Source organism: Oreochromis aureus, linkage group 13, assembly GCF_013358895.1.
Source record: "Oreochromis aureus strain Israel breed Guangdong linkage group 13, ZZ_aureus, whole genome shotgun sequence".
Taxonomy (NCBI): domain Eukaryota; kingdom Metazoa; phylum Chordata; class Actinopteri; order Cichliformes; family Cichlidae; genus Oreochromis; species Oreochromis aureus.
In genome coordinates this window covers 14498262-14519665 of record NC_052954.1, presented here as the reverse complement: position 1 = coordinate 14519665, position 21404 = coordinate 14498262, and the positions used below count along the sequence as shown (strand labels likewise).

Below are 21404 nucleotides of genomic sequence, written 5' to 3'. Positions count from 1 at the left end.
TGGCAAGCATTCTTATGACTCTTGTATGTAGAGATACCAGTCCCTCCATATCACTGTAAAACGTGAGGCAATAAAAATGCTAACTATATGCTGAATAAATAAATGAGACTTGAATAAATGAATTTTATAGTTTCACTGCGAGTGATGCAATAACTTTCATAGCACTATAATACATGTGGACGCCGGCCCAAGCTGTCTACTTATTAGACACCAACAAATTGAGTCCAGATTGGTTCAAGACAGTGATGTGGAAGTAAGGCCACATAAACCCAGACTGCATCATGGAACAGCTTTACTCCAAGGCCATCATCCAGCATGGAATCTCCTCCTGCCATCCCCTATGGCAGTCTTAATCCTCCTGCGCTACAGAGTAACATTCAAGATGAATGATACTGATGATGGCATGTCCTGTCTGTCTGTCACGGAAATGTTTGTATAACCATGATTTTTGCTTTTAACCATGACCTTTTTCATTCACACCACAAACTTAACACTTTTATTGCCTTAAAAACGATCCGTGTCTTGTGTCTTACGTAACTTGCGAAACACTCATAGATGCCTTATGTAAGACTATTACATCTGCCAAATAGTAGCCCCTTCAAGGGTAAAATGGAAGATGAGGCTCACACCAGTAATCGGTTCCAAGTCAAGCAAATTCTTCGCTTTGTGGGTTAGATCTCAACGTCATCCAATCTGCGTATGGACTGAGGAGACGTCTCTGCCTCTATCAAAGATTGGAGGTTAAGGCTAGGTTTAGTCAGACTATGAATGAGAAAAGACGTGAAAAAGATTTGACAACACTCAGCAACATAAAAACTTAAATATGTGCTTTTAAAAAAATAGCATTTGTATTAAAGAATACTATCATTATCAGAATAAGTGCAATGTTTATGGTGAAAAATCTTTTTTAGTAAAGAGTTCTGTCCCTTTAGGCCACGCAATAATTCAATTCAGTTTTATTTATATAGTGCCAAATCACCACAACAGTTATCTCAAGGTACTTTATATTGTAAGCTAAAGACCCTAAAATGCAAGAGAGAAAACCTCAACATCAAACAACCACCTGTGAGCAAAAACTTTGCGACAGTGGAAAGAAGAAAACTCCGTCAGAATCAAGTTCAAGCAGGGGGAACCATCTGCTGCGACAGGTTGGGGGTGAGGGGAGGAAGACGGGACAAAAGACATAGTGTGGAAGAGAGCCAGAAATGAATAACTAACGATTAAATGCAGAGAGGTGTGTAAGCACTAAGGGAGAATTTAGGGTCACCTTATCCAGCCCTAACTATATGCTTTATCAAAAAAGAACGTTTTAAGTCTAATCATAAAAGTAGAGACAGTGTCTGTCTTACAAATCCAAATTAGGAGCTGGTTCCACAGAAGAGGAGACTGAAAGTAAGCCTGCTCTATTGGGATGATACATTACCATGAGGTCCTTAAGATAAGATGGGGCCTGATTATTCAACACCCCGTATGTGAGGAGAAGGGACTGAAATTTGATTCTGAGAAAAGCCAGGATGGAAGTAAAATGCTGTCTCTTTCTAATCTCTGTCAGTACTCTTGCTGCAGAATTTTGGATCAACTGAAGGCTTTTCTTAGGGAGTTTTAAGGACACCCTGATAACAATGAAGTAATAAATGCATCGACTATTTTTCAGCATCACTCTAAGACAGGATGTTTCTAATTTTAGATATATTGTGTGAATGTAGTCGTACATATTTATTTAACATACACGCTGAAGGACAAAAATGGTCAAAAATGACTCCAGAATTCCTCACAGTGTTACTGGGGGCCAAGGTAATGCCATCAAGAATAAGTATCTGGTTCAACCCAGTATCATGGCAAAACATGTAATAAACACGCCAGTCCACCATTTCACGCTCTGGCTAGGCAACGCGTGAAATGGACACGCATGAAGAAGTTGCATTACCAGCAGGGGGAGATGCTTCCCCGTGATTATTTTCATGTTTGCTTGGAATAAAATATCTCCCTCTGCTGTCACTGCACCTCACTGCAACTTACTGCAACGTCGGCATGCGTTCATGTGTGAAATGGAGATGGTAAACAGTCTGTTACACACTTTGCTGTGATATCATGCTCAATCATCTAAGGCAGTGGTTCCCAAACTTTTTTTGCTGGGCCCTCCTTGTTTAACAAGAAAAATGTTCGCGCCCCCCCACCCCCGCACGCGCGCACGCACACGCACAAACACATCCTTCAACCACACACACCCATATTTTGCTCCATTGCGGTTTATTTCACACCTCAAACATTTATTAAACAATTAAGCAAATACAAATAATCTGCAATAAATTACAGGTAGTAAGAAAATAAACTACCAACTCTTTTACGCTCAGTCCGCACCTACACGGGTATTTTTGAACGCGCAGCTGTGTATCGAATCACCGAGAACGGAGATTTTTTAAAACTCCTTTTTTTTGCGTTTACGTGTGGACAAGGAATACAGAGTTTGTCACGCAATGTCAAAGGTATGTGCCTTTTTCACGTCACACTGTGCGCCACGTTATTGTTTACATGAGATGAATTGCAGAATGGCAGATAGAGACAAAATACTGTTAATCTGACTCTGCAGGTTTTACACGCTTACATATACAGGCCATTACTGTCCCTGCATTTAGAAAGGCAGAGGCATCACGGTGTAATTATTTTACATGTAGTTGTTTTTTTCCTGTGTAATAATGTTCAACATTGCTATCAATACATTTTCAAAAAAACCCTCTACAAAATGGGTTCAAAAACATAAACAACTGTGGGATACTGTTTGTCCGTGATTTGAACAGCCCAGCGCTGCTCCCGATGCAGGGAAAACTAATTCTGCAGGGAGACCTACCTCAGCACTTGTGCAGGTGAAACCAAAGGGAAGATATGCTTCACCATATTTTCTAGTCTTTGGCTTAGAATGAAGTTGGTTTGGAAACATATTCAGCTATGCTTCATCTCCTGCTTTGCGTTTGTGTGGGCGCCCCGTGCTAGCAGTGTCCAAGCGTTGTTTTTGTTTTTGTTTTTTTTCCCTTTTCATGCCGCGCCCCCCCTGCAATAGCTCTGCGCCCCCCTAGGGGGCGGGCCCCACACTTTGGGAACCACTGATCTAAGGTAAGGAAATCCCAAAAAGAACGCTGGTTTGAGTGGGGAGTCAAGGAGGCCATTTATGTGATCAATGGTCATGACAATTTGCAGTCAGCCCATTGTTAGTCAGTTGTGCTAGAGTCAATGATTATGCAAATGTACTGTTTATAAGGTTGGGGAAACCTCACCTGACACTGTGGAAGTCACTTGGATGAGTGACGAAATATTTCTCCAACTGGAAAAGTTACGTCCACATGAACAGAGTGAACCTTTTTTTGGATTGGGTTGTCTGGTTAGACATTTTTAAACACTTAAATTTACACAACACTTAAACCTAAAGCTGTTTCTCTTAAATTATCTTACATTATCTGCTAAAATGAGAAGCAATTGGAAATAAATTGTTTAAGCACTTGAAGACCATTCACCCATTTTCTTAAAAAGTGAGCCATTTAGAGCCTGGAGTGTTTCCCAGCTGTCGCAGGGCGAGAGGTGGGGTACACCCTAGAAGACATACCAGTACACCACAAGGAGACAGACATTAGCATGCATGTCTTTGGACTGTGGGAGGAAGTTGGAGTTCCTGGACGGGATCCATGCATTCACGGGGACAACATACAAACTCCACACTTAAAGGCTCTAGTGGGTATCAAAAAGTCCTTTCATACTGTAAGTCGCTTATATACACTGTGATGACTGACATTACAACGTAACCAATTACAATCCATCATGCATAAAGGCTGAAATCATCATACATGAAGTTATAAAGCTGGGTTCACATCTACTTCTTTAAATTGAATTTTCAAATATACCGCATACCCAAATGGAAATATTTCGACAGCATTCCAAATACATATAAGAGATTTGATTTAAAAAGCAACATCTTCCAGTTTATGAAACAATTCTGGTTTAGCATGTGGACAAAATATAACTTTACCGCTAAGTGGTTCACTGGTGAGCTGGTGGATATTAAGTGATTAACAAGATGATATATAATAGTATTAGACAAAGATACAATCGAATGGAATTACTATTACACAAGACAAATACATGCATATATGTAACAATGGTAGTTTTTGTCACATGAACAGTCGAATCGCCTCACCTTGTTCTGTGTGATGCAGTGGATGGCTCTGCTGTGGGCATCAGGCACCTCTGAGGCAACTGTGCCTTTGTTCATGTCAAATACTTGAATAGACCGATCTGACCCACACACCAAAACAATGTCTGAAACAGCTTGTTAAGTAATGTTTTAACGTTTATCTCAGAGGACCAGCATCTCAAACAAAAATAACATAAATTTAATCAACTATTTTCTATCATTTACAAGCTTGGTAGCTTTTTAGGGACATGTGATGTATTCAGTCAAAAACTGAATACAATGGTTTGCCTTCCTGTAGACTCCTTAATTCATTCCATGCTGTTTTATGTAAGTAGACAGAAATGAAAAGAAGGCCTTGTAAGGCCTTATTATGCTGTACACGGACACTCCTACTAAAGCACAGTATTAAAAAATCATGAGATATTTTAATAGTTTTAAAAATCCTAAATGTTTCATACACAATTTGACCTATGAAGGCTGCCATTATTTTATGTGACCAATCAATTTTATGATGTAAACCTGTTGCATCCCACAGCTATCATTACAAAGTCGCTATTTCTGACAGACTTGACAGTTTCCAGAAGAACTTAAAATTACTCTGTCTATGCAACGGATCCATTTCTCTAAGAAAAACTGCTCACAAATGTTGTTGGTTATACGTGACAATTTTCACTTATGAGTCTAAATGCTCTCCGACAGCAAATGAAACTTCAGTGTTTCGGTTTTTCTTACCCTTCCCAATTCAAGTGCATAATCCTTGCTAAAGTGGCCACTTCAGGACAAATAGCCCTGGCTACCATTCATCTGCAATGAGTGTTGGCTGTCAGTTCACTGTTTACCTCAGCTGTCAATATGTGTCCATGTCTATTTACTATAGAGGAAGCAGTAAAACTCTGTGAAAAGAGTCTGATAAGAGTTGTTGAGGATATCCTGAACTTTTCTGTTAATAAATCCTGCTGTTAGTGAAACTTTCTTTAAAATGGATCAAACACTTTTAGACACTAAGTGAATAAACTCTCAGACGAATGTAAGCAAACTGTTCAGAGGGAAACTGTGAGTTTTAGGACACTCAAGCCTAATGTTTGCTGGCATAATGCTGTAACAACCAGCTGTTGTTGTTGTTTAGCCGGCTTGTCAGCTGTGCTGAGACGGGAAGGTCGCATGTCTAATCTGCTGACAATAACTAATTGCACAAATACTGGGAATAAAAAAGCACGTTTATGCATCTTTGCATGAGTTAGATCCCTGACTTCGGTTCAAGAGATAAGGTGAGGTGAGGAGGAAGAGGATGAGGTGAAAATGAGGGAGAAGAGAGAGCAATGGTGGAGAACAAGGAAGACATAATTAGAAAGAGACGATGCAAATGCACATGTACAAATGCTAAATGGTCGTATATAGTTTGAAAAAACCTACTGGATCCTACTTGTACGTATTATTAATAGACTGATTCTAAGTTGATGAGAAGGAATACATTTAGTGTAAGACATACATTATCAATGCAAATTTATGAGTACAATACTTTTTTACTTTTCTTAAATTAACTAAAATAAATAAACTAAACTAAACATTTTGATTGAATTCCAATTAAAATGCATAAAGAATAATTTATGCATTTTGTTGCTGTATGGTGTTCCTCACTCTAATTATATATGCTTTTAATGTTGCATGCATTCTGAAAAGATTTTAAATACATGTATATCTGCATATTAACATATATCATAACCCTATATGCATATTCTTTTTGTTCTGTACATCGTAGGGCAAAGCAGAACTACTCCTGAGAGGACCTCTTATTAGTGGATTTATTGGAAAATAAATGCATTGTAAACCCTCATATTCCTCACATTCCTAAATAAACTACAGAAAACCTCATTCATTTACAGGTAGAATCCACAATGGAAGCCCTGCGGCAACATCTAAAGACACCATAGACGCTGTTGTGGATGACATGGGAAATGTCTGTATATGTGCAGTCTGAACTGAAACACCTCTGCTGTGCGAACAGTAACAACAGGAGAAAGGATACGCGAAAAAAAATCATTGATCGCAGACAAGGCAGTGATGTCTGTTGCTGATGTTGTCGTAAAGCATCCAGCCAATTTGCTGACACTCCGTTGATGATATCTAAGGAGAAAAGACAGCTTGAATTTGTCTCACTTTCTTCACAATACATCCATGTGTATACAGCTTCATGACAAAAAAGACTATATAGGAATTCAGCTGAAGACCAATGAAGAAAATACATACATAAACCAACAGTTTACGTAGCATTTATAAGGTTGACATGGTAAACTGTTGTGTATCTATTTACATGTATAAATCACTTGCAATTACCTTTTTATGTCATCGCGCGTGATGTCCAGGTTATACAGGTACAGGTACAGAGAGGGCCCGGATGCCAGAAGTACAAATTTGTCGAGATAATAAAACTGAGCACCTCTAATGGGTTTGGAGAACATTTTGTCACCCTAGCGGAGACAAAAATCAGCCTTAATAGTATTTTTTTAATTATTGAAACATTTGCAAGACTTCAGTTTTACTTACTTGTATACCAGACCACATCTCATAAACACAGACTCACAATTTGGAGTGGTTAACCAACTTTTTCTCACAACTGCAACTCTCAGAAGCCGTTTGTGATCCTGGCTCACCTAGACATAGCCCTTGTCCCTGAAACGACTTGTATTCATTGCCAAGCTGTTTCACAAAAATACCAAGCAGTCAAAGGCTGTAGACCCAGCCAAACTGTCTAACTGAGTGAAAAAAAGCAGGGATGATAAGCATCAGCTATAGAGAGACCTTGGAGCTTAAGGACAGACCCTTGTTTTTACTTGGCATGACAGAGCAACTGAGTGTCCCATTAAATATGATACCCAGTGAGGTAAGGAGGGTCTGCATACGATCAGAGTTTTGGATGCTCCAACTTCAGTTGAGGCTTTGATAGCAAAAGTGCTATCACTGCGCCAAGAAACACATTATTTCATAATTGCATTAATTTGGCTTTTTGTGTTGGCCTCCTTGTTTTTAAATTCCATTACTTTTCTAATTAGCAGTGGAAACAGTGAATTGAGCAAGTTCTGTACAAACATGTCCAAGATACAATCTGATCGTTACATAGAAATTGTCCTATTATAAAGGTGTGCTATGACTGAATTTTATGAACCACAGATGGAAATGGAAAAAGTTTGAGCATTTTACCTAACCATTAACACATTGGAATGACAGAAGGAGATCTGTAGGGGACTGAAATCCTTCCAACAATCACACTGATCTTTGAAAACACAAGAAAAATGTGTGGAGCTATCTATTAGTTATCTGTAGTCATTTTATTGAACTTCTACATCTATTTTAATTTTTTTTAGACCTTTGGAGAGAGGACATTTTTGCAATATGAGGTCACTCTGGCTGGTCTTTATTACACTGGTTTTTATGGTTAGAACTTGGACTTCCAAGGAATGAGGGAAATTTCATAAAGGCTTAAAGTAGGCCATGTAGTTGTGATGGGAGATTAAGGTGACAGGGAGTGAAAGTAAGATAAAAAAAAAGAGAAGAAGAAAAATAAGACACCGGTATAAGTATATGTGCATTCACTGGGGAGTTACCATGATAATGGCAGGCTCTGAGTTACAGTGAGTCCAGATTTGGAGTGACAGGTCTTCTGATGCACTCAGCCACCACCGTCTGCTAAGGCTCCAGCTCAAACTGCTTATTGGCTTGTCATGCCCTAGATAAAAGAAGGCACGACTTTACTAACCTGGTAATACAGAGTGTGGCTACAACATCTACTTTTATGGTACTGCTAAGAGAGCCAGGCAGACAGAAGAGAATAGGCTTGTGGTGACCTACGTGTCACCTCAGCTTCTCTCCATTTATCTCTGCTGCCCCCTTGTGGAGACCTGTGATCCAGCTGCACTTCAGCCATCGAGTGATGCCTGACATGCACGGGGATTCTTTCTTTGTCTGTCAGTGTTAATTTTACTGCCCGGGACCACTCGTCTCAGAAATGCTTTAATCTTTCACACTGTATATAATAGCGACATATGCTTAGTTTAAACCTAAAAGGTCTCAGAAGAGAATGTGAGCCTTTCAACAATTATTGCTCTGGAACATAAGCAAACCACACTATTCTGGTAACAGAGAGCTCAGTGTTTAGTTTTTGACAGTGATAGCTTAGTGAGTTAACTAGAATTTTCTTTAAAACTCTCATGTCAAGCCACACATCCATTTCAGAGTAGGTCCAGGTTATTCAGAAGAGCCCAAATGAGTTATCCAAGCCGAGAGCAGACTTATTATTATTAACATCCTTCTTATCTCTGTGAGGTGCCAACTCTTAAACCTTAGCATCATTTGAATCAGTTAAGGAAGTTGTATGTCAAACATAAAAAAACCCTCTTTTGATTAGAAACACAAAAAATATCAAACAAAAGTATGGGTACTCATCTCTGCATCGCACACCTATATAGACAGCTGGAGCGCCAGTAAGGCAGGACTTGTACAGTAACAGTGTGCTGTCTCCAAGACCACACAGGATTTGTTTTCCATCACCTTGGGAGGGACAAGGAAACACAGGATTGTTTTATTAGGATTTTTCAGTCCACAGTTGATTTATTATAGCCAAAAATAGTAAAGCAGCCTTTAAGACACAACTGTGAAATGTTGTGTTTGAAAGAGGAACATTCATCTTGAGAAAACAGCAACAGTGAAACTGTTTCTAATATACTGCCAGCTATTTTTCATAAATTATTGTTACCTTACTTCACCCTTACAGCACAGGATGGACAATACTATATGCAGTCGGCAGTTATTAGATCTACTAATGGTTCGACATTGGCAGGTGTTTCAAATATAATCCCAAATCTGTTCACTCGTGATCTTTATCTTTATTTAACCTGATTAATAACCTCAACCTTTAGCATTTCAACTGTTTAAATAATCGTTAAAAAAGACATAATAATAATAGACAAAAAGACAAAATTACTCATATTGACCTACCTGAATACTGAAGGCATGAGACATGCTTCTTCACGCTCACACCAGCACACGGGACAGCCGGTGCCGCACCGTCTGGTGGGTAATCTTTAAGGAGGGAACCTCTAAATGGCAAAAGTATGTTCACTATTCACATTTTATTAACACTGTCTTTTAAATGAAATTAGCATAGGTCGCTTACGTATTTCCATCAGCCTTTTTTCTAGAGGAAGAATTTTTTTGAACGTTTGTTTTGGGTGAAAACATGATCGTCCTGAAAAGAGGATAAACTGAATTAAAAAAAAAAAATATACAAACAACAAAACCAAATTTTGCTCTGTTGTATAGCAACTATATTTTTACCTAACAAAAAGGAAATAAGAGATTAAAAAATAATTAAGCGAATAAGTGCTTTAAACTTTGGACAGTCCAGTAAACTGTAATCTGATTATCTATCTGGCAAAAAGTTATTCTGTGATCATACCTCGGGGCACTAGTATATCCAGATGACTTCACTTTACAGTGGAAAACCAGAGGCTGGTCCTTTACACCTCCTTCATTAAAAGATAAGATGCTCATTAGGACACCAGGGAAGAAGTGTGTATTATAAGGAGTATATATGTCTGCATTTCTAAAACACGAATCAATAGATGGTGCTGTGGCAGGATGAGGTAAGACTCTTTAATATCGCTAAAATTACAATATAGCTACCAGTATAGTGAAGCAGTTTCATATTTTAAAAGGAGGATTCAAGATTTCTGGGTGACCACTCCATGCTGTAAGCATTAAGTGTATCAGCCATGAATGGTGATGGTTCACTATGAGCTCACTTTTTCCACAGCCATTAAAATTTGTGAGCACTTCCAAAAACTGTTCTTCTGTCAAACAAAGGGGAAGTAGGAAAAGGTCATATAGTCTCCAGGGCCAGGCATATATATACGTACACACTCTCTGGTCACGTTAGGTACACCTTTCTGATACTGGATTGAACCCTCTTTTGCCTTCAGAACTGCCTTAATGTTTGATTATATAGATTCAACAAGGTTCTCTTTAGAGATTTTTATTCATTTTGACATGACAGCATCATACAGTTGCTGCAGATTTGTGCATTGCACATCCTTAAAGCGAATCTCCCACCCCACCACATCCCAAAGGTGCTCTATTCGATTGAGATCTGGTGGCTGTGGAGTTGATTTGAGTACAGTGGGCTCACTTTTATGTTCCAAGCTTATCCCGCTGGAAGCATCCATCTAAAAATGTGCAAACTGTAGCATTTAAATGATGCTCAGTTGGTACAAAGGTGCCCAAAGTGTGCCAAGAATTCATGCCAGTGATGAGAGGATGGAAACTTCTGTATGTTTAAACGTGCTTCAGTGTACAAAACCTGAATTGCATAATTCACCTGGTATTACAACAGTTACATAGTATTTAAATGTTAGGCAAAGTATTAGTCCTTTTAAGTTCTGTGAGACTGGTGGCTTACATGCAAAACCACCCTCCACTCCTCCAGTGTGTTGTGAGACAGCATACTAAGTAGCTTTTGCTGCTCCAGAACAGATTACATGTTGAAAAGTAAGCATTTTAGGCCAATTAAATGGAGACGCAATCACTTGGCGTTGCTTAATGGCCCTATTGATCTCCTGCTGATGTATAATGGTGTTTTAGTTTTATGGGGCAGTAAAAATCCCATAATTTACGCTGACTTTACAGTAGACAGTTATTTGAAGCAAAGTGAGAGTTTCAGACAAATTTCCAAGGAAAGTCATATGTGCGTAAAATCACAGCAGTTTGCTGTGCGCTTGTTTTACGGCATTCATTACGAATTAGCCTAATGACAAAAATTATTCAAAGATGTTTGTTAATATTCAAATCCTTTAGTCTGGTTCAGCACATCAGGATGTTCATTGTCTAATGGAACAGCTACAACGCCCCAAATCTTTCTGCTCACAAAGTGAGACAGCTGTATGCTCTCCTCAGGTGTTTACCTGTTTACCTCCTGAGTTACTAAATAGGACATTATTCAAATATTCAAACACTGAGGTCAGCATATGTGTATGTCAGGAATCCCTATGATCCAGATTTCAGGCTGTAAACACTCAGAATCTGATAGTTGTTCCACTCTTGTCTCTGTTTATCCCTAATATGGTCATTTGTGGCACAGATCTCTGCCCCACCCACCAACCAACCTGTTGTTAATGAAGGGAAGCCAAATACAAACAAAATTACTTAAAGGGAGCCAAAATGGCTTGCTACAGATAAAAGCTATTCTAGCTGAGCTTACAAAAAGCACATAGGAGAGCCCATTTGAAATGTCCAGTACTTTGTTTGTTTATTTGTTTTATAAGAATTAGCTAACCAAGTCTTGTTCTCAGTCAGTCAACTCAGACCTCATTTTACATTAGCTGTGTCACAGCTTTACTGACCTGTGACGAGAAGAGCAGACAGTAGCAGACAGCAATGCGAGTAGAACTAAAAGTGTCAGAGGCACCTTAGTAAAGAGTGACAGAACTACATTACAAACATGAAGCTAAAGTAAGGCCACAGTGTGTGGTCTGCATCAAGGTAACTGCTCTTTTTTATTTATACCTTGTAAAACTACGTGCCCACATATTTAGGTATAGACCAAGGTGACGTTGAGAACCTCGGTTTCTCTCTCTCTCTTTGATCTGGTTTCACAGAAGATTTTTTTTCTGCCATCCAAGATTTTACATCTTCAATACAGTGGAGGCAATTAATATTCCTTGGATCACAATGTTTTAGTGGGAGATACAACTCATACAGTGGGTCCAATCATTTTCAGTTCATTGTCTGCACTTTATTTTCTGTTCATTCTGTGAGAGAAGATCCTGTAGATCACAGCAGTTTAGTGGGACTTGTAGGGTCCAACGGCTTTTAGTGCTTCAAGGAGTAGGCATGACGTGAAAAGGAAAGGAAACTCTATTGTGCTCCACATCGTCTGCTTTTCATTGTTTCTTTATTTCATTTTATTCTTAATAAATTGTGACAGCTCAGTTCAAACAGTAAAGCTGTCTATTCTCCCTGACAGAGAAATCTAAATGAATCAGATTCACATCTCCAGTATTTTCATGCTGACTGATAGGACTGATCTGATCACTCTCTATGGAAAATGTGTGTTGTGCATTGCTCGCAATTTATTCAGTCCTTCTGTTTTACTAGTTCCCTGAAATCCTTTCTATAAAATGACTTAATTCAAGCAACAGCACTCTGGGGTTATAGTACACATCATGCAAAAAGTAACAGCAGCTGATTATAATCATCTCAAAAAGCCAGGAGTCCGGGTTCAGTGCATGATTCTGTTACACAGACCTCTACTGTACACTTACAGCTCTTTTTTAAAGGCACCTTCAGCGGTCTCGCACACATGCAATGGAAGAACAATTCTATTTCCACGGATCTTGGAGGTTTATTGCATAATTTGTATACAATTGTGTCGATAACTTTAAGAATACAGAGGTGCATGGAGAGCAGCATGCTGGGTTAGTGTGTAAACGTTTGTGGTTTTTGGTCTGACAGTGCAGCCGCACGGCACTTCCAGACTCTTCAGTACACCCCCTGCACAGTCTGGCACTGGCAAATTCCTCAACTCCAGCTGTGAGGAGACAGCTAATACTGCCTCTCAGCACTACCTCTCTGTATGATGTATGTATGTAAATGTCAGTATTTAGTAGGTCGCTCCAGGAGAACAGTTGCAAGTTGCCAGATCCCAATCATAAACTTTATCTGTGATCCTAATGGTCCACCAGAGAAACACAAACAGGCTCACTTTACCTATGAATCCACAACAGGAAGAAGCAGCCAGTCAAAAAAATGGGTTAATATAAAAGAAACCATCAGTCTGCATGTGCTGCTCTAACTGAAGTACCTGTTTATGAAAACAGACAGTCGTATAAAACCCCAACAAAATGAGGGGAAGGAATCTTTAAATTGTGAATGTTTGCAGTTAATGAAGATGTTCTCAGTAACTCCTGAAATTGCCAAGCAGACTTTTATTAACCCAACAGTAAAATTGAAGAGGAACAAATCCCCCGAGATTGCATCAGAAAAGACCTCCAGTGTTAAATAAAATCAAATAAAAAATTGCCAAATCAAGCATGCGGAGCTACCTGCTGTGGCAACCCCATGTGAATAAGGGAGCTGTTGAAAGTAGCTTTTATATGTGGTCAAGCAAAAAAAACAGATAATGAGCCAGTCGTGAAATAAACTACAAAAAGGGTCACATTTTTAAAGCTCAAAGTCATCAGATAGTAGTAGTTTTCTTTTTATTCTGTGTGTATGAGTATAAGTGAGAGGTGAGTGTCTGGGGATGCTGACCTTTCTTTTTAGGATGGCTGGGTTCCTTCCTCTTTAGCTCAGTATTGAGGGGAGAATTGGGCAGCGGAGGAGAACTGAAAACAAGAGAGGGGTGAAATGGAGGGGAGGGCTGGGGGAGTTACTGGAAATGAAGGAGCACAGCATTTTCCACTCTTATGGATTATTAGCCCCTCTGATTTCCAATGCCATGATATTGTCGACTCATGAAAAACCAGATGGCATGAATGTTTGTAATAGAGGAAGTTAATATGGAAATGTCAGAGTCAGAGGGCATTAGAGGCAGGAGGCCAACTTTACAAACAGTCCACAATCATATATAATACTGCCGGTAAGCTCAAATGACCAGACTAACAAAACTGTATAAAGGCATTGTTTTTGCAAGTTGTAACTATCCCAAATGATTGTGCTTTGGCTGAAAAATAGCAAATTTGTTAAAGCAGACAAAAAACACATTAAGTTGATGAAATTAGCCCTTATTGGTGCTGCTGGACTTTGCTAGGTAATCATTTATGGAGTTACGGGTAATGGCTGAATGAATGTTCCTTCTTTCTCAGAGGACAATTTAAAATCTTTGGCATTTAAAAAGTAATCTTATTGTGACTGTTAGCTTACGTATGCAAATTTAAAAGTATAAAGTGCAATCACTCACTAGCCAGAGCAGTTTTGTGCTTGGTTCAAATAGCTGAAAAACACTTATTTTGTCTGTCATTTGTAGACTTTTTCATCTTTTTTATCTTATTTTTTACAAAACAAGTAGTTGAAATGCTTACTATTATACTAACCATAAAAATAAAAAGCAAAACACAGTTTCAGACCTCAAGTAGCTTCACTACAAGGGCACAGTGTCCCCCATCAAGTTCTATTAATAAACTTGAATTTTGGTTTGATCAGTAAGATGAAGTGAGTAAGAAAAAGGGTTTTGTCACTGTAGATCATCAAAATATTTAATCGCTACCTAATATTTTTAAGTTAACGCCAGCTTTACCTTGGGAACACTGAAAATCCTTCGCCACAAGCCAAGGGCCTTCTTAGGTCACATAGACGCACCTCCAACATGACCACACATGGGGTAAACAAAGAGCTGACTAACATCAGCATCTGTGTGGGAAATAAATTCAATCAATTAAAATTTTAATAAAAGAAAAAACAGTATTCTTTTAGTGATAATATATACATAAACATGTGTTTTAAGCTGTTAATGAATGTTTTGTGTGTATGTGTGTGTTTTACATTGCCCTAGACTGTGAGAACATTAAATACTTACTACTGTTTTACATAAAAGTTAGCCATAGGTGAACCATAAACTCGGTTATTTAGTAGAAGTTTTAAGAAAAGAACAAAGCAAAGCTGTTTAGGGATTGGTTTTAATGCTGCAGCTATTTTCAAAAATATTGTATGTTTACATACCAGATATAGTACCAGACATGGGGACAGGTGGTGGGTGCATTTACACTCCAACAATCATAAAAGTTAATTTGTTAATATTCTAATGCTGGGAATATGTATAACTGTTTACATTTATTTCCTACAGAGTTTATTATATTTGGCAATTATCCAAAAGCCTATGGAAAACCACTTTTTTCTATAATGTTGTTCTGGCTTGCCTACAAATAGACTGCTGCACTTTATTTTAATTTCTACTTAGAACCTTCAAAGGTTCAGTGACTGCATGTTGCATGGTTGTGACACCAATGAAATTGGTTTGCAGACAAACACACATTAAAAACATTATATCGCACTATCATAACTAGTAAATCCTTTATACTAAAAACAATACCAGCAACACTGTATTAATGATAGAAGTCAAGCTGAAAAGGTTAGTGGAAATACTCACAGAGTTATCACACCCTGGAGAGATGGTCCATGACCCAGCCATGGCGATGCTCAGCTTAGGGTAATCTACAAGAATGAAAATCATATTCATCATCATGTGGTATCACATTTAAAAAAAGAAATGAAAGCAACTATTAAATTGATCTTTTAATGTCTCACCAGTGGAATCTCTCAGGGGAAACCACATGTTTTATTGGAGACATACCTGAGTTTCTTAAAGAAAGACAGAATGATCGGAGAAGCCACATCCCCAGCAGCCTACCTTTGAAATATAGCGCCGTTACCAGTTCAGACGTAGCCAGATCGACCACATACAGACCATCAGAGCTTCCAATACAAAACCAGCTGTTGTCACTGCAGGGCCCCCAAACAGAAACATATGGAAAAACCATGTTAAAGGATTTTCTCGCAAAAGAATTTTTCATTTGGGGTCAGACAAACGACACAAAAGATCAACATACTGATGTGATGAAGTGGCAAGACATGTACACCATAAAAGTATAGGCTTTGATTCAAGTTACCTTTGACTTCATGTAGTCTAAACTATATACATTCAGCACACTGGAAACTAATACCACAGAGAAGAAAGGAGCTCTGCTCTTTTATCCACTTCCTGCTCTGGGCTGCATGCTGAGGTTTTGAGTTTGCGGGCAATTTATGTTTGGAAGGTTTGACATTTTTGTGCATCATTATTTTCATACTACTATGTGGAATCTTACTTGAGCAAAGCCCGTGTGCTACTTTAGTTTGGCACATCAAGCTGCAGTGTGAGAAACACACATAACATGCTTTAGTTCCCTAGTGTCATATGCCACAAATACTCCCAATGTATTTATATATTTAAGCTTTCCTTTTCACTCTGACACGTCAGCATCACTGCTGCTTCAACCCGTCCACCACCACAACATCCACAAGTCTCCAGAGCAAGATTTATTTATCAGTACCCAAATTTATAGAAACATACTCGCAGGGAATGATGAGCTGGAAGTCCAAACTGTACTGCTGTAATAAATCAATTATTTCAAATGTGTGCTGTCTGAATAGTGTCTAAACATTGATGCTAACAGTGACTGTAAATGATTACTTTGTCTTATACATTGAATATGTGGCTTGCAAAGAAACTTCAACAGCTTCAATGATCACACACTGACTCTGCTTCCACTTGTTCTATATTTCACTCTAACAGTAAAGTGTGAAGTCAGTAAGTCGCTGAGCTCTGCACTGAGATCACAAGCTTTCCTTACAGCAATTAGGAATCATACAAATCTAGTCATGTCTAGGTGTTTTTCAAGTGCCTGCCTCCTGTCACAGCAACAATATGTTTCAACGGTCTGAAACTTTATGCTTCGAGACAGCAGTTTCCCGCGACGTGTGAAGTTTCCTTCAGGTTTCCTGTGAGTGTGTGAACACGTGCAGCAATTAGTCCATACGGATGTGGCATGTCGTTAAGGACTTTTTTTCCCAGGAGCTCGTGACACTGTGTTAATGGCAAAAATATGCAGCTATTTTTTTTTTTATTTGACATATGTGTTATAAGTCATTTTGCTAATATTTTCCTGGATGACATACAATTTGCACTTTGTGGAATAATGAACAAAATAGAACCCTTGAGAATACATATAGCTGACAGTCATGCTTTATTAAGATTCCCTGTCAAAAATGAAGAGAACCAGATCTTTCTTGTGCTAAAATCAAACAATATGATCCACTGAGAGGGAGGAAGGGAGTGAATGAAAGGCTTGGATCTTTTTTTTTCTTGTGACTGATGAATGAAGTAAACTACATCTACAACTCTACAACTAATCCAGCCATCCACACTGTTTAGTTCATGTAGTTTTACCAGTTTAAAGGAAGTTGCAATAAGGGTCAAGACACCTATTCCAGCTAAGCTGTACTTACTTTTCTTGGTCACCATTGATGTCTGAAAGAGGCCTACATAAAGCCATTTTGAGAACAGGTTTTGAAGTCTCCACTTTATCAGCAGATGATTTTCCAACACACCCTGGAAGAAAACATTCAAAAGTAGGTTCAAAGTAACTGAGTGAACTTTTCCAACTAGTTTAAAGAACTATCTGTTTCATGTCGCGTCACCTGCTTGATGGCTCACACTCTCTTGGTGCATTTGATGTCTTTTTTCCATCTTCTCAAGGTCCATTTTGGTCACTAGGTGACACTTGTGGTCGTCACTGAGAGAAAAGCACCACACCTAAAACAGACAGTTGTCTTTCAGCTTGTGGAATTTCAGTGTCTGAGCCTTTTGAGCTGCGGCGTGCTTCAGTCACCAACCTGTCCATCAGTTGAACCGGTGATAAGATGCCTGTGCTCTTCCAAGAAGAATGCAGTGAGCAGTGGAGAGGCTAAAGGATTAAAGAAGTTCAATATTTTCAAACCTTCAAATTGAAACCTACGGTTGAATAATCATAACTAATTTACTTTATGCTAATGGGGCGGCTTCTATCACAGGAACCCTGGGTACAGAAGAGAGAAAACCCCAGAAAGAGATACCAATCCTTAACCAACAACCTAATCTGACATCCCAGTTTTTCCAGTCCTATTTTAAAATAGAGTTATCATTTCTACTGTACAAAGTGAATAAGAGTATTGCAGGCTAAAGGGGCCAAGCTCAAAAGAATGAGTGTTTACCACTTCACCAACATGATTTAAAATATTTACATCATACCTGAAAGCACAAACGACTGGAAGAAAACAGCTTCAGTTTTTAAATCCCACACCTGACGAGACAAAAGTAAAAAGCTAAAAGTCCAAGTAAGGTGTGCACAATTTGTTTTTCTAAACCATTACACATCACTGTGCCTAAATAAAAAGTGTAAAATTTAAAGTAATACCCTAAAGGTACGGTCTTCTGATGTGGTGACGAGGATATCGTTATTCCAGGGACAGAACTCTGCTGATGTTACAGGTCCCAGGTGGCCCGTCAAGGTACGGATCGTTTCTGGTCTCTGATGTGGAAAACAACAGTAAAACTTGAGTAAGAACAAGTGGTGATTACTGTCTTGTAGTAAATGTTTTTTAAAAAGTCAATGAGCTGACTGTAGCTCAGCAGGCAGTGCAGGTCATCTACTAATCTTAAGGTCAGGTTTAATCCCTGGCTGCTGCAGCTTGCATACAAAATATCCTTGCACAAGATCTTAACCTCAAGTTGCTCTCTGCGTTCATCGGAGTGTAAATGTGTATGAATTTTAGACAGAGCATAGAAAAAACTGCTTGTATGAATGTGAATTGGTGAATGAGGCACAAGTTTTAAAAGTGCTTTGAGTGATCAGGTAGAGTAGAAAGTGTAAGAACAAGTCCATTTACAACCCTTTAGCTTAAATGCATTGACCAAGTGGAAGACGTGCAGCATGATCATCTGGTACCTTTAAGCTGAGAATACATGCAGTTGCTCCCGTGCATGCAGCCACTCGTGCATCAGAGAAACAAAATGAAAGATGAACAACCTCCCCCAGCAATGTCCCGATAACTGTTCCAGCTGCAACTTTACCTGCAAACCAAAAACTTTGTCTGCTTACATTTAAACTTAACTCAGGAAAATGATCATTTTCATTACATGACGTGATATGAAGCGTGCGGTAAAGTTGCTCTGCAACATTGCAAAACAGAGCTTTATAATGGGGAAAAATGTGTGTGATTTGGGATGGAGAAACTCTTTACTGCAGAGCACTGCTCACAGCACGCAACAATTCAGGGTCAAACACAAGGAACTATGTATCGTTACCTTCCTGTGTTCTCTTCTGGCACAATTCAATATCCCAGACAATGACGTAATCAGCAGAGGCGGAGCAGAGGATAACAGGACTGCTTCTTTTTCCAAAAGTCAGGGCACTGATGTCACCATGGTGACCAGTTAGCACGAGGGGCTATAAAAAAGAATTATAAAAAATACTTTAGTAAAGCATAAAGAATGGCCAATGGTCAAGAAGGTCAATGACATAGCAGCTCATGTATCTCACGATCCATTACAATTCACAGGTAATCGCCTGTAAAGTGACAAACATGACCTTGATCTCTAGCACAATTTTAAACGAAGATCTATTTAGTAGGTTCCCTACTGTCTGACAAAAACACCAGGCCATTTGTGATTGTGACAAAATGAAACATTAAAATATATAAAAGATGAGTGGATAGTGTAAGTTTGTTTGCCTGTTTGTTCATAAGATGCTAATGCAGTTTTACCATTTTTAAGTGTACTATGCTGGAATCCACATAATCTGGCCCAGGGCTAGTAAATGTGTAAGACAGAGAAGTTAAACAGCCACCTGCTGGCTTGTTTGGGTTAGTGACACAGTTTCTTCCAGATTAGTTCACCTTGAAACAAACTGGCTGGCAAAATGATGAAAATCCTTCATCTAAGAGGAAAAGCGATCTGCCCAGACGTGGCTTGTTCTCGCGATCATGGCACCAGTGAATTAAGTAGCGAAAAAGAAAGTTGTCTGAATGCAGCTGAACTGTTTGTTTAGTTTGCCATGATATGCTAAATCTAACGTGCAAATCTGGTAGATTTATTGTAAACTTTGCTGCAGCATTTCAGTAGGAATCCATCTCTGTAGGTCAAACATTCAAACATATACTTTTTAATGACATTTTTGTGTATATATGATTTTTTTTAGATATATTAAATTGTTCTGACGCTCTGTAGCCAGAGTGCGGACCATGGTGCAGACACTAACAAATTACTTAAAAACTAACAAACCTTCTGCTTTCCGTCTTTTGTGCTGTAAACGAGCACTTCCTTGCCGTGCCGTGGTATGCTAAAGTAAGAGTAACAGCATGCGAGCTGCCGGTGCGACAGGAGTCTGTCACAAGTCAAACTGAGCTTTTCAGTCAGCATCTTTGCCATCTGTCACAGGCTAACACCGTGACACGAACCTCCGCCTGCTGTGTTACGATCGTAACGCTAATTATCTCCTGGAAGAAGTAGGTGGAGCGTCATTATTAACTGTGTGTGCATACTCATACAGTTACTGTCGTTATTATTAACTGTCCGTGCTCGTCGACGCTTTAATCGCTTTACAAATGTTGATCGTTGCTATGACACCGAACAAATTTCCGTCACGACAGATCGTCTATGTAGCAGCGCTTCACTCAAGTCGCAATACTAATGCTAGGCACGCAAACACGCCCTGATTCCTGGTTTTGTTCTCTCACGTGCTTTAATCACGTTTGTTGTTTTTAAAATGTCTTCACGCAACATTTCGATCATCATAGCTGTACGCTTGGCCCAGTTTATCTAGCTTTTGCATCCAACTCCAGAAGTATTTGGAATTAGGGTTAGAGTGGAGCTTCTCTAATAAACCATCCGTACTTGTACTTCACCATTTGACCGCAAGATGGCAGTCCTCGTTAGATTGTGTGCTTCTTTCTCTTTAAAAAAAAATAGAGTGATTTGAGTAACAATCTAACATTCAAATTAAATATGAAAACTTAGGTGGCATTATTGATTACAAGTTTATTTTGAGCTTGTGTTTATATTGTTAATGTTGCTCATCATTATTAAGCTATAAATAATTTTATATTAAATATTTTATATTATTGTTAGTTGTGGTGCTAGTAGTAGTATGCGCACAAGTTTTTTTTCAGGATTTTATTTTATTATAATTTTTTTACAAGTTGCTGGGGACCCACAGAAAAGATGATTCCATCAGAGAGAGAAAAAGATGTTCAAGCTAATTGCATTAAAAAAAATAAAATACAATAAAAACACAGTCCGATTACATCTGTAAATAAGCTCGTTACAAATTTAATGATAAACTGATAAACAGGGACAATATACTCAGTGGCATATTCAGTCTGCTTACAGAAATTCACTTTAAGCATTTTTAAAGCAAAATAAAAGCATACATAATAATAACAATAATAATAATAATAATGATATCGCTTTTATTAATGCTTTTGTTGGACTTCACATTGCACCCTTGTGCCTAAAGCGTTCTGTAAAAAGAAAGTTCTTCATGGCGAAACGAAGAACCAATTTCTGCAGTAGAAGACATCAGAGGACAAGAAGTCTTAAGTGGATTTCGAGTCATCCTGTTTGCTAACGATTTATAAAAAGCACTAGCGGAAATGGGGG

The 21404-nt window shown here is 38.7% G+C and overlaps 1 protein-coding gene across 1 annotated transcript in view; it reads right to left on the bottom strand.

The window, feature by feature from the left end:
• wdr27 (WD repeat domain 27) overlaps positions 1–20373 on the bottom strand; it is a 43744-nt gene extending 23371 nt beyond the window's left edge. The window contains exons 1-20 of the mRNA XM_031732124.2: positions 20028–20373; positions 19053–19194; positions 18694–18818; positions 18163–18276; positions 17997–18048; positions 17603–17673; positions 17408–17522; positions 17216–17318; positions 15579–15670; positions 15318–15382; positions 14469–14581; positions 13484–13557; positions 9636–9705; positions 9354–9425; positions 9176–9276; positions 8639–8728; positions 7786–7907; positions 6518–6651; positions 6210–6307; positions 4187–4308 (exon numbers count right to left, since the gene is read on the bottom strand). Coding sequence (XP_031587984.1) covers positions 4187–4308; positions 6210–6307; positions 6518–6651; positions 7786–7907; positions 8639–8728; positions 9176–9276; positions 9354–9425; positions 9636–9705; positions 13484–13557; positions 14469–14581; positions 15318–15382; positions 15579–15670; positions 17216–17318; positions 17408–17522; positions 17603–17673; positions 17997–18048; positions 18163–18276; positions 18694–18818; positions 19053–19194; positions 20028–20174 — 2022 coding nt within the window. The 5' untranslated portion in view covers positions 20175–20373. The remainder of the gene's footprint in view (positions 1–4186; positions 4309–6209; positions 6308–6517; positions 6652–7785; positions 7908–8638; positions 8729–9175; positions 9277–9353; positions 9426–9635; positions 9706–13483; positions 13558–14468; positions 14582–15317; positions 15383–15578; positions 15671–17215; positions 17319–17407; positions 17523–17602; positions 17674–17996; positions 18049–18162; positions 18277–18693; positions 18819–19052; positions 19195–20027) is intronic.
• Between the last annotated feature and the right edge of the window lie 1031 nt (positions 20374–21404).